We start from the raw sequence: 13715 nt of genomic DNA, 5'->3' as shown, positions 1-13715 counted from the left end.
AAGGATGGCCAGGGTAAGTCTGTACGCTTTTCTGCTGCATTTAGTTCTTAGTTATTCCAAAGTGTCAAATGTGGGGATGTGATGACCTCTGTGAAACCTCTTATAAAATTCACCCTCAATTATCAACAGACTAGACTTCATATTTTACATAGGTGCCCCGCTGTGCACACCTCTACTTTGCACTGAATGCACAATTATTGTAATGGTTGATTTTCCTTTTGAGACTGTAATACAGGTAATGTTTGTATACCAAGACCTGACATATAGTATTTAAAAAATTGTTTTTGATGTGACCAAATTTATATAGAAAAAAAAAGAAGTACACCAATATTTTACTTCTAAAAGTCATTTTTTTTTTTTTAACTTTTCACAAAGGATTTGCTGTAAGTCTTCAAGTCATCCTGTCCAACCCAAAAGCTGTATTTAAGCGGCGTGGATCCCAGCCAGGGATGCAAGAATCTGACTTTCTAAAACAAATAACAACAGTGGAAGAACTGGAACCAAAAGCAAATAACTGCACCAAGGTATTCATTTCACTTGTGCTGCCTGACCTTGAGTGTCAGCGTTGAGAGTGTGCTACTTAGCATACTTCCCTCTCTTTTAGGTTCTCGTGTGGCACACTCGGACAGAGAAGGTTAATCTCGCCAACGAGCCAAAGTACCACCTGGACACAGTGAAAATTGAGGTATAAAATCAAAGCAACAACTGGTGCAGTTTGCCTGGCCAAAGGATGTGGACGAGGATGTTTGGAGTTTAGGCTGCAGAGATTCAGGTATTGTTCACTTTACTTCAGTACAACAGCCTTTATTGTCATCTGATGGACATCTGTGTAAACAGTGCTTGTCAGTTAACAGAAGCTAACCGGATGGTACAAAACGTATGTTTTGTCTTCATTTGTTCTGCATGTTTTCCCTACAACTAAATTGGAAGATTTTTGTATAGTACAGTCATATGACACTGCAGGATACTATTCTGAGTATCTTACACTTTCTTCCTCCCCCTCAATTTGGCAGCACTGAACAGCTTTTAGAAACAAGATGAGAGGTATTTTATCAGGTAAACGTTCCCAATTCCTGACTTTGCAACATTAAGTAATTTTTGGAAGACTGGTGGCAGTATACATCATAGGAAATAAAAACCCCACAATTGAAAAGGTCTATGGATTCATCTGTTTAATATAGGGAAATAACATTTTGTCAATACTAGGCACCATAAAATGTAAACACAATTACTGTCATAAACCTGGATATACCTTCAAGGATTCAAAGTGGCTTTGTTTTAGTTACCCTGTTTGCATGTAGTGCAGAAAAAGGTCTTCATATTAGCACTATGTACATAAGACGAGATCCAAATTACAAGAGAGGCAGATAAAATTTGTATTCTTTAAACATTCGTTAAACTAAGTTTTGTAGTAACATCCAGGTTTATCTTCCTTTCACTAACCATGTTCCCTGTTAAGCACATCATAACAACAGCACAGTGGAGTGAATGATGAAATAAAAGAATTTTGATACACTAGAAAACAGTGCTCAGTGATACATTTACATTCTATTTATATGATTAAACATTTGATCATACAGTACAGTACCTTCCTACAGGATTACTGGCTAATTTGGGGGGTGGGGTTTATACTGTTAGAGGTATTACTAACATGATAACTACTTCCCTTATATGCAAACATTAGAGCTATAATTTTATTGAGAGTAAAACTGATTATGCAAGTTGACTGAGCAGCTTCTCAAATAATGGTGGTTTATGAAATCAGGGGAAATATGAGCAAAGCTGCTTTTGACATAAAATGGTTTATCAACCTGCTTTTCACCACATCAAATTTAATCAGTACAGACCAACACGGTCAATCAGATAATTCTTAATGTGAACAAATGGGTAAAAAGAAAAAAAAATATATGTACATGAATAAACAGGGGAACTAGATGCGTTTTAGCAAGGAATGTCAGGTGGTAGTTCTGGATGACACTTGTATCTCAGTTTTCATTTCCACAGTTGTGTGCTGAGAGTCTGCCCCGATGAGCTTCCAGACCATCCTGCTGTTGTGGTAGGGGGCTGGCCAAAACCCGCCGCGGGGGTGGCAGTATTGATACTCATGCCAGCCATTTGCTGATTCATCTGTGAAACACAGAAAAGGCTTAGTTTAAGAGGCTTTCCTTCACTTTTAATTCTTACTTCTTTAGCCGCAGTTGGGTATTTTTTCACTAATGTGAAAATTAGTCAAAGCACTAGAGTAAAAAGCAGGCTACCATACAAATATTTTTTAAAGAAAGCAAATAGGAAAACAAATAGCTTTGTTTCCTTCTACTTTTTAGCACTGCCTATAAAGTGATCTCAATCATATTTATTGACTTTCTAGATTCAATTTCTTATCCCTAAAGATTAACCACAGCTGAAAAAAACTACCAAAGCAATCTTTGAATTTGTATCTGGGTATATGATTATATTATAAAATGAGTCCATTACTCTAACTTTCAACTGCACTAGGATATTGTGCTTTAACTACTAAGGACTAATTCTCTATTAAAATCTTAAATGGCTCTATATACTTTCTAAATATTAAAAATGTACATTTTTTCTTTTGCTGATCTAACATCTAAAATTAATTTTCATTATATGCTATAAAATATATTACATGTATTTTTCTTCCAGATCAGAGTCAAATATATACAAGTATCTTAACTCTGTGGTTCTCTTACTTCCAAAATTGGTGAAAAGTGAAGGAAAGGCACGATGTAAAGTACAAAGTGGGTTCAAAACCTGTGCTCAGGGTTAGACTGTATTCTTAACAAAATTTGAAAGACATCACTGATCAGGCATAAGTGAAGGGGCAGATCACATCTTCATACCCACTAAAGGATTTTTAACCCCCTGTCATCGGCCACCAGATTCTACTGACAGGGTGCTGGAGAACAGCATCACCCCTCTGCACTATCTGCAGTAAGAGCCAGTGTTATCATCTAGCACGGTAATTTGAGCAGGGTGTGCTTCAGCACTGTGGCCACATAAAAGCTGTGACTGACATGTGACACTTAACAATTTTTGAGATTCCCAAAGGATAGACACCAATGTCTTAGATATATTCCTGTAAATGGTGACAGCAAAAATAACTTGGAGTATTCATGGGATATACAGTGATTTTGCTAATGTTAGTTAGAAATCATTCTATGAACACTCTCAGGGTAAAACAACTGACCAAGCAGAAACCAAGATCACCGAAATGCTGGAGGAAATGTAAAAGGAAGAAGACTGGGAGCATGAACCTAAGGAGCTAGAGAAATGTCACCTTTTCACTCTAACTTAGGTAGAAATAGGATTTTATAACATGAAGGAATGTCTGAGACAAACAGGGACTTGTTCATACCTTATGGGAATTCTTGAGCCAGTGGGTACTCTTTTAAATATAAAAAAGTCATTAAAAGCTATGTAAAAAGAAAATACAACTTTACAAAGGTTTTTGGACAAAAAGAATTTTTACAAATCTATGGGAAGTAACCATATGACCTGGAAGAGAGCCTAAACCTAATAGTGCTTTGAGAATAGGAGACTGGATTTTCTTTCTAATTCGTGAAAGTTACCAAAAAAATACCCCACCAGGCAGCTGGGTAAAGCTTGGTGTCAGAGAGGGAGTCTCTCATGATGCCCAAGATAATTTCGAGCTGTTGACAAAACAGATTAGGGATGTTCACCAGTACGGTTGTGTTACAATCTGAAATGAAAAATACTTAACGTTTCTTTACAGAATACTCTAAAAATAGGGATGGCATATTATATTTCTATTCAACACAACTTCCTACTATCTATAAACACTTTTGACCTTATACAACATTACTCTTAGAATTCTTTCTGCCAGATTATTAGATTTAAAAACAAATAAAACCATTTAGAAAATAAATCTGGTTTCTTTGATTTGGGAGAAATTGGAGAGTAAATGACCCCTACCTGTGAGAGGCTCCACTGTGGCTGTTGAGCTTGCGGCAGGCCAAACTTACTCTGCGGTGCACCCATTTGTCCCACCATTCCTCCTTGGGGGCCAACATTTTGAGGAAGTGGCATCACACCAGTTTGTGCATTTCCCATAAACCCATTGGGCATGGGCATGCCCACCATCATGCTTGCACTCTGTCCCATCACATTTCCTATGAGGCCAGGAGCTGCAGGCACTGGTACACCCATTGATGGAAAACCTTGAAATGCAGCCGGTGCTTGTGAGGTAAATGGTATATTTGTGGGTCCCATAAACACACCTGCATCACAAGAACCATGAGAAGAAAATGAATGAAGAAAACAGGGCTATTGCATATAGCTGCACTCACCACCATAGTCAGTCAGAGAAAAAGGATTACTGTCTTTCTGAACTACCCATAGCAAACAAACATTTTAATTCCAGTCTGCTCCTACTGCCCAGACCAGCCCACACCTAAACCTTCAGAGCTGATTATTTTCAGAACGCAGGCAAATCAGTTAACAACCTGAGTAAATCTAAGAAATATAAAAGTATTGTGAAGATCAAACTACACAGCATGAGATTATATGCTGTTTCTGCTGATTTGTACCACTGGTCTCCCAATAGGCAAGTGAGAGTTGACTGTATCTGGCTTTGATGGAAGTAGCTGGGTTATCATACAATTTTAGCTCATATGTGAAATGCAGCTCATTATTTTAGAGAAAATGGTCTAACAGATTAAAATTGTAAACAAATGGTATGCTAGTATGTCATTCTAATTACAAAAAAATTTCAAACTTTTTTGGAATAATGTAATAATTCAGACTGTTTATTGTTTACCTGCAAAGAAAATGTACTGTATACAAAGTCATAAACTTCATACAAATAAAATTTCAATAATTCTTCAAAGATTATCCATGTCCTATAAGCTTGTGAAACAATATTAAGTGATATGTGAACAGCTTGTTAATTCTAAATGAATAAAGTTTTGTGAATCCTGTACATGTTCTTTTTAATTCTAACGCTTTGTTCATTTCAGTTTCATAGTTGTGTAAACTGCAACAAAAACACCCACTATATGGAAAAATAGGGAAGAAATATAATTTATATTATTATAATTACAATGGATGTATTTCTAGTAATGTCACAATTCATTGAAAGCAGATTTCAAAAGTAATTACCAGGAGTACTTTGCTGTTGAATGGTTCCTGCACCATAGAGAGATAAGATGGAGTCTTTGGAGAGTTGTTTCTTTGCCACTTCTTCCGATTTTGTGGTTTGCTCAGTGAATAGATCCAGATCCCCAGATGTTACTGTAGAAAGGGCAGCAGCTGCTGATGCAGAGGACGTCCCCTGAGACAAACACCAAAATAAGGGGTTGATTTCTGCATAGTAAAGCATAGCTCATCTGTAACTTGAAATCCAAATAAAGTTATAAAATTAGACAAACAACTGCAGAAGGTAAAATGGTATCTAACATTCAAGAGGATAAGCCCACACACAAACATCTAGAGTCAAAGGCGCACAATGTTTCTTACTTTGAATCTGTTAATGTAAAAGAGGTAGATGAATGGGCCGGGCGCGGTGGCTCACACCTGTAATCCTAGCACTCTGGGAGGCCGAGGCGGGTGGATCGCTCGAGGTCAGGAGTTCAAGACCAGCCTGAGCAAGAGCAAGACCCCGTCTCTACTAAAAATAGAAAGAAATTATCTGGCCAACTAAAATATATATAGAAAAAATTAGCCGGGCATGGCAGCGCATGCCTGTAGTCCCAGCCACTCGGGAGGCTGAGGCAGTAGGATCTCTTAAGCCCAGGAGTTTGAGGTTGCTGTGAGCTAGGCTGACGCCACGGCACTCATTCTAGCCCGGGCAACAAAGCGAGACTCTGTCTCAAAAAAAAAAAAAAAAAAAGAGGTAGATGAAGCTCTTTCGTAATAAACTGCATTTACAAACTAGGCTGACACCACATTTTTGCTCATCACTCCTGAACACAATGGGTTCAACAATAGTTATGTGGCTGCTGTCTTGAGGGCCAGCACTCCTTGGCAACTACTGCTTCAAGGAACTGGTACCCTTGGAATAAAGAACATTTCTACAACTACAGCAGACTGCAAGAGGGTCCTTCTGTGGTTTAAAAGGTTTTGTCTCTTATTATAAAAAGCTGCATCATAAGAGATTTATAGACCTAGTCTAGGTAAGTTTTAACCACAACATTAGAATGCTTCTAATCTATCCAGAAAGGAAGTACAGCAAAAATTCAACCACCTGCACTCTCAACCATATCCTGCACTCCATTTTTGGATAAGGGGGCAAATGAACATAAATACAAATAAACCTGTAGATATTTAATATAACACAAAAATGTTCACTTAATCACCTATATCTTGCACACAGATAGTATTGTACAATCACAACTATTAACCTTAATGATCTCTGCAGTCATAAAATATTCAATCACATTCACATCTGTTTATATGGACTTGTTTTAAATATCAAAAGAGTTTCAAAGAATTCTAAGACTAGTAAAAGCTGGCTAAGATTCTTCTCAAACCGTAGAATAAAGTGAGCAGCAAGTAGAAGTTAAATTCAAACATTTAATGTCCTAGCTAGAACATCATGCAATAAATTGCCATCCATTCTACTCATAAACCAATTTAAGCAGAGCAAAATTTTGAATCCATTATGACTAATTAAGCAAGAATTATGAGATGTTAAAAAAGCCACCTAATTTTGCAAGAATGCGGAAATATGTAAGAAATTAGACATGATGGAATATCAAATTTAACAATGCCCTTGAATAAAATATATCTAAGCTACCAATGAAGCAACAGCAGGTCACAGAGGCTAAGAGCATGGGCTGGAGCCAGCCTGCCAGGAGTTGCTACAGTGTGTCTTTAGACATGTCACTTAACTTTTCCAGTCTCCCCCATAGAATAGGCATGAGCTTGATGACCACAAGAAGTATTTTGTACAATGGCTGGGCTAAGTACTTAGTGTTTATTGTTAATATTAACAAAGCAACTATATCCCTAAGTGGTCTTTTTATCATTTTTAGTTTCTCTTCAATCTAAGAATCCGCTGAAAATCCAAGGATCTATTCCCTGTGGATGAGAGAGAACTATAAGAAAACCCAAAATGGTAGGGGAAGCTATGAGTCCAATCTCATACTGGAGCAGCCTGACTAGTATTCACATACTCTAAACATCATGTATGTTTCTTCTGATGATGTAACATCTACAACATGGACACAGTCTAAAAATGGCCAAAACAAACAGCAGGGCTACTAAGCACTCAAATGTCCATTTACTTTTTTGGAGCTCCATTTGCCAGTGCTACAACCCCAGGATAAAAGGAGAACAAATTTGGGTGTCATTCTGCACTTCAGGAAGTTGCAGGGCCTCTAACCAAAGGCTTTCTGTCTTCTGGGCTTCCAGAGATAAACCAAGCAAGGACAGGACTCAGCACTAGTGCAGGTCTAGATACTGGTAGTGTATGTATATGAAAGATAGGACAGGAAAGGAGTTTCTCCACATCAACACTGGGAATTCTGAAACTGTTTCTCCCGACCCCAATACACATGTACACTCCTGTCAGCTGAGTATTTCTAACTCCCTTTAGGGAAGACTAGATTCCAGACACACATAGCAGATGATAAAATCAATCTAATTCATATTCACAAGTTAGAGAATCCTTTACTAGCATTTATACATACTCAGAAAAAACACCAGGAATGAAAGAATACAGGGTTCAGAATAATTCATAATCTTGGTGTCCAAACTAGTTTGAGCTCAATTTCACATACTAAAAACCCTCCAAAATTAGTAAATTACATAGTACCAATATATATATAAAAACTATATTTTCAGCAGCCCCCTCCATTTTCAAAGGCATTATTTTGTAAATATGTCTGGATTTTAATCATTATATGTAGATGAACTATAATTCTGTTCACCAAATATTTTACAGGGCTCAATCTAACTGGCACAATTTTCATCCAAAAACAATGTTCCAAGAATGAGATATGATTTAAAAAATTAAGCCTATTATTCTCCCAGGTACTGGTCAGAATGCCCACAGTATGAAGGCCAGTCCTAACCCTCCAAAATCCAGGAGCTACACCCCACACTCCTTTTCATGGCACTACTTTTTACTTAAGAGTTAAATGAGCCTGGCGTGGTGGCATGCGCCTATAGTCCCAGCTACTCGGGAGGCTGAGGCAGGAGGATTGCTTGAGGCAGGAGTTCAAGACCAGCCAGGGCAACCCAGCGAGACCTTGTTTCTAAAAATAAACAAAAAAAAAGTTAGCTGAGCATGGTGGGGTGGATCTGTAGTCACAGCTACTTGGGAGGCCGAGAGGATCTCTTGAGACCAAGAGTTCAAGCCTACGACCAGCCTGGGTTATATAGTGAGACACCTTCTCCAAAAAAAAAGGTTAAATGAAGTCTGCATTGTGCCACTTTCTGCTTTGATACTGAACAGAATATGTGAAGTACACTGAAGCCTCAGAGCTGGGGTCTAATTCTGTAAGCAGTTGCAAAGCAACTCTCACACCCCAGGGGAATCTAAAGAAGTCTAGCAAATATAACAGCCTCAACTAGAATGCTAAACCAAAATAAATTGCTTTTCATACTCTGTCAAAGATCCTAAATACTTCTTTCTAAGGTCACAATATTAGATAATTTTTTTGTTGGCACATGTCTGCACAAATTCATAAGGTAATTAATGCTAATTAATTGAAACAGTAACAATACTTAGTCCTTCTGTGCTGTGGGAGGGGGAAAAGGGGCAAAGCCATAAAATAAGCCGTCTTTGCTGAAAATAAGCACTACTACTACAGATAATTTTGATAAAGATCCATTTAAAAATATTCCTAAGAAATCTACTTGTTCAATTCTAGTGGTAACTATACAATAACTATCATTATAACAATAAATATGTGTATGAAAAATAGATTGTTAGTCTTCTTAATAAGACTTTTTATTAAAATTTTCTATCGAAACAATTCAGATTTGGCTAAGTTTTCCTGTAGAAAAGGAAAGAGTTTATCTCAAAAATTATGCTGTACTGAAACAAACTAGTTGTTTATTTGTAAAGTATAAATTTAAAATAGAATCTGCATGTTGTTTGCTTAAGAGTAACTTGCTTCCTGAACATTCATATCTTCAACTTATAGAAATTCCATGTAATGTTGAGAAGGCAATACAAAATTTCTTTACCATAATACTTTTAAAATATCCAAAGTAAGTGACTTTGTTTATCTCAGGTAAAGTTAAGGTAGTGTGACTTTTTCCACTTGTTCATTTTAAACACTGTTATTTTCCTAAAGCAAGGGTTAGAACTTTAAAGACAGTGAATTATTTTAGGCTTTGTGGGTCATACAGTCCCTGTTGTAACAATTCAACTCTGAAACCAGTGGGAGTGGCTGTGTGCCAATAAAACTTTATTTGCAAAGACGAGCTGCAGGTTTAGCTTGCAAAGCCCTGCCCTAAAGAACAGGAGGCTCTCAAATCAGTGGCTGTTCAGAAATAATTCTTTCAAAATTGAAATTTCAAAACTTTTCCAAAAGGAAACAAGCAGTGACCATATAAAATCATATTCTTACCACGTACCTGAGCTGGGGGCATGACAGTTGCGGGTAAGGGATTAGAAATCATCGGTCCAAAGATGTCCAGATCATCATTCAGGGTTGGCACTGCTGTGTTTCCATTGGTCACTGGTGCCTCAGCAGGGCCATCTGAAAAGAATGTAGATTCTTATCGTAAGTTAGAGTCTCTTAAATTATTTAAAATATGGCATTACTTTTAAAAATTAATATATGCTAATAAGGGGGGGGAGCGCAAAAGCTGATGAAATATATGTCTCCCTCCTTCTCCAGTATCTATCTCCTTTCCCAAAGAAATCATTTCCAGAAGTTGTATTGTCCCAGAAATATTCTTATCCACTGGTTTCTAGGTATATATCCAAACCTCCTTTTTAAAAAATGGTATCAAACTATTCATATTATTCTATATCATGATTTTTTAATAACAGGATCACAAACTTTTTATAGCACTTCTTATGTGCCTGGCACTGTTCTGAGTACTTTACATATATTAGCTCACCTTTTGAGATAGATACTACTTTTGAGATAAGTGGTTAAGGTAGAATTTGATACCAGGCTTATAAATAATGCTCCTCCATTAAGTATGTGTGTGGGTGTGCGTGTTTTAGAGATCATTTCCTTTCTACCTACCTTACAAATAAATTTTGATGATTTTTTTTGAGATAGGGTCTCGCTCTATTGCCTTGGCTAGAATGCAGTGCCACATTCACAGCTCACTGCAACCTCAAACTCCTGGGCTCAAGTGATCCTCTTGCCTCAGCCTCCCAAGTAGCTAGGACTGCAGGCATTCACCACTACAGCCGGCTAATTTAAAAAAAAAAAATTTTTGTAGAGATGGGGTCTCGCTATTTTGCCCAGGCTGGTCTCAAATTCCTTGCCTACAGTGATCTTCCCGCTTCAGCCTCCCAAAGTGCTGGGTTTACAGGTATAAGCCACAATGCCCGGCCAGATGATTTAAAATGTCTGAAATATTGTATTTTAAAGTCACAATAAGGAAAAAAAGCCTAGATAGAAAAAAATACATTTAAGCGGATTCTACAGGAAACATCCATAAAACTGAAATAAACCCTTTCTTTATTCAAGCATAGCCACCTTTAGTGATGGCCGTACCAACCCACTGAACTGTACAGAGAAAGGGACTCTAAGCTTCCTACTTAAAAATTCAATTTTTAAAAAAAAGTTTTAAAAATTTTCAACTTCAAAAATTCAAAAAAAAAGTTTATTTTATATCCCCTTTTTATGTTAGTGAACAATTTACAAGGTGTAAGGAGTGGGAGTTTAGAGTAGGGTACAGTGGAGAAAGTTTGCAAGTATGGCGCTCCAGGGAGTGGCACATCTCGTAAGGTTTAGTTTTCTATGGCCACAACCAAGTAACAGTCCAGAGCATCACAACTACAATCTCTTGGGACTTATCTCCTAATCAATCTTCTATCTGAACAATTTACAATCTCATTTGATCTCTCTTTTGATACGCTATACTCTCTTCAAAGTTAAATCAGTCATCTTTAGAACTCTTTTCAATATTGAATGGATGTCTCGCACAAAGTAGGTACTCAAATATTAGACAAATTTTATGGAAGGTCTACTACCTCATGCATAGTTATACCACAATCCACAAAAACTCACAGGTTTCTTCTCTTTTTCCAAGTATAACTACAAAAATTGATATCTTCTATTTCCCTGTATAAGCTTCAATGAATTACAAAGAATTATCAACGAATGGTCACAATAAAATATTTTTTTACTATTTAATTTATAAAAGAGTGTTTTGAAACCAAAATTAGGTTAATTTGGAAGATATCAACTGCAAGTACTTTTCAAGCCATTTTCAGTGATACCACATTATCATAACCATAAAAAAGAAATATGCTTACTACATATATATATGTATTACACATTATATCTATATCAATCACTATGGACATTGAAAGGTGAAGCAATAATGTATAGATTATAATTTATAATATACAGAATTTTAAACTGTTTTAAGATACAACTATTAAAAGAATTACTAGGTTAAGTATAAAATGTCCAATTTCCTTAAGTACTAAGTTTGAGAGTTGATATTCCTGACATTTCACTTTGACACTTCTTTTATTTGTATTGTGAAGGTACATCCTCGGTCTTTAAAACGCATATTTTGCCTTGTGATTATCTTTCAAAATTTTTTAGAGCAATTTTTACGAAACCATGGATAAATCAAAAATTCGTGTTATTTTTGAATACGAGTTCTGTTGTGGAACCAGTGCAGTGCAGACAGCTAGAAATATCAACAAAGTGTTTGGGAAGGATGTGGCTAATGAATGCACAGTACGTTGATGGTTTGAAAAGTTCCATTCTGATGATTTTAATCTTGGAAATGAGCCACGTGGGCGACCTAAGACTAAGGTGGATAATGATGAGCTGAAAGCTATAGTGAAGCGAATCCATCACAACCTACATGTGAATTAGCAGCAAGGTTTGACGTTACTATTCCAACAACATTGGACCATCTGAAACAAATTGGCAAGGTAAAGAAGATGGGTATCTCATGAATTAAACGAGAGGCAGAAGAGAAATTGTCTCGAAGCTTGCCTTTCTTTGCTGTCACGACACAAAGGTGAAGCATTTCTACCCCGTATTGTTACATGTGATGAAAAATGGGTTCTTTTTGACAATCACAAGTGTTCAGCACAATGCCTGGATAAACATGAAGTGCTGAAACACAGTCCCAAACTGAATATTCATCAATAAAAGCTAACAGTGTCTGTTTGGCGGTCTTGCACTAGTATTATCAACTACAGCTTTATGAAACCTGATCAATCGATGACAGTGGATGTCTACTGCAACCAGTTGGGCAAAATGATGAAGACGCTTGTGATTAAGCAGCTGAGATTGGTCAATCAAGACAAGCCAATCCTCTTGCAAAACAACGCTTGACCACATGTTGCACAAACAAAGCTGATCAAACTACAGAAACTGAACTTGGAAACTCTCTGCCATCCACCGTATTCACCAGACCTTGCACCAACTGACTACCACTTCTTACAGCCTTTGGACCACTTCTTGCAAGGAAAAATATTCAATTCTCAATAAGCTGTGGAAAACACCTTTTGTAACTTCATCGCTACTCACTCCAGGCTTCTTCTCTACTGGCAAAAACAAGCTACCATTAAGATGGCAAAACTGTGTCAATAGTTTCTAACCCTTTCAAATGGCAACATTCATTTCGAAGTAAGACCTCTTTAAAGAGCTACTTTTTTTCCAGTTCATTCCACATTCCATTTATATGATGTGTAGTCCATCATGTAAATATTAGCCATAAATAAAGCTATATTTTAAAAGGACAAGGTATTCTAGATTTAAAACACAACTAGGCCAGAAACAGTGGTTCACACCTGTAATCCCAAGTGCTTCAAAAAGCTGAGGCAAGAGGATCACTGAGGCCAGCAGTTCGAGACCAGCCCGGGCAACATAGCGAAACCTGTCTCTACCAAAAATAAAAACATTTAGCCAGGTATAGTGGCACACACCTGTAGTCCCAGCCACTTGGGAGGCTGAGGCAGGAGGACTACTTGAGCTCAATAGTTCGAGGTTACAGTGAACTGTGATCATGCTACTGCACTCTAGCCTGAGTGACAGAGCAAGACCCTGTCTCAAAATAAACACACACAAACACACACACACACACACACACACACACACACACACAAAACACTAAGGGAATACCTTCTTTGTGGTATTTACAGCATTTCAGTAAAGAAACCCAAATAATGACATGTAAGCCCATAGTGCTTTAACCCATAAGGTACATAGTGGTGGATAGGCAAACAACCCCATCAACTAGACATGTTTAATTCTATCATATGAATGAGGAAACACTTATTAGCAGAAAATATAACTATTGTATATATAAACTTACAAACAGAAGCACATGTCCTCTAAAACAAAATATACTATAATGAAAAGAAACAAAAGTAAAAAAAAAAAAAGCTGAGAAGCTGAATATAAGCAACTATGTTCAGTTTTTCAGTTAAATTTTTTTTTGTTTTTTAAAGCAATAGCAAACCCAAACAATTAGGATACATTTATGAAAAAAAAAAAACTTTAACATGAGAAAATACTGTTCATTTAATTTTTTTGGTGAATTGAGAAAATACTATCAGTTTTTACCACAGC

At 36.9% G+C, this 13715-nt stretch overlaps 2 protein-coding genes across 5 annotated transcripts in view; one reads left to right on the top strand and one right to left on the bottom strand.

Annotated features, from left to right (window-relative positions):
- The window catches only part of B3GAT2 (beta-1,3-glucuronyltransferase 2), a 65174-nt gene extending 63759 nt beyond the window's left edge, over nt 1-1415 (top strand). The window contains exons 3-4 of one of the 2 annotated variants that reach the window (XM_045543820.1): nt 376-524; nt 605-1415. In XM_045543820.1, coding sequence (XP_045399776.1) covers nt 376-524; nt 605-691 — 236 coding nt within the window. In that variant the 3' untranslated portion in view covers nt 692-1415. The remainder of the gene's footprint in view (nt 1-375; nt 525-604) is intronic. The other variant, XM_045543821.1, reaches the window with a different exon arrangement.
- The window catches only part of SMAP1 (small ArfGAP 1), a 160748-nt gene continuing 148190 nt past the window's right edge, over nt 1158-13715 (bottom strand). For all 3 annotated transcript variants that reach the window (XM_045543817.1, XM_045543818.1, XM_045543819.1), the window contains 4 exons: nt 9565-9689; nt 5137-5308; nt 3952-4256; nt 1158-2127 (listed from right to left, as the gene is read on the bottom strand). In XM_045543817.1, the coding sequence (XP_045399773.1) occupies nt 1993-2127; nt 3952-4256; nt 5137-5308; nt 9565-9689 (737 nt within the window). In that variant the 3' untranslated portion in view covers nt 1158-1992. The remainder of the gene's footprint in view (nt 2128-3951; nt 4257-5136; nt 5309-9564; nt 9690-13715) is intronic.

Source organism: Lemur catta, chromosome 2 (assembly GCF_020740605.2).
Source record: "Lemur catta isolate mLemCat1 chromosome 2, mLemCat1.pri, whole genome shotgun sequence".
In the NCBI taxonomy this organism is placed as follows: Eukaryota; Metazoa; Chordata; class Mammalia; order Primates; family Lemuridae; genus Lemur; species Lemur catta.
The sequence above is the reverse complement of the archived record's forward strand: the minus strand, read 5'-3'. Positions and strand labels throughout refer to the sequence as shown.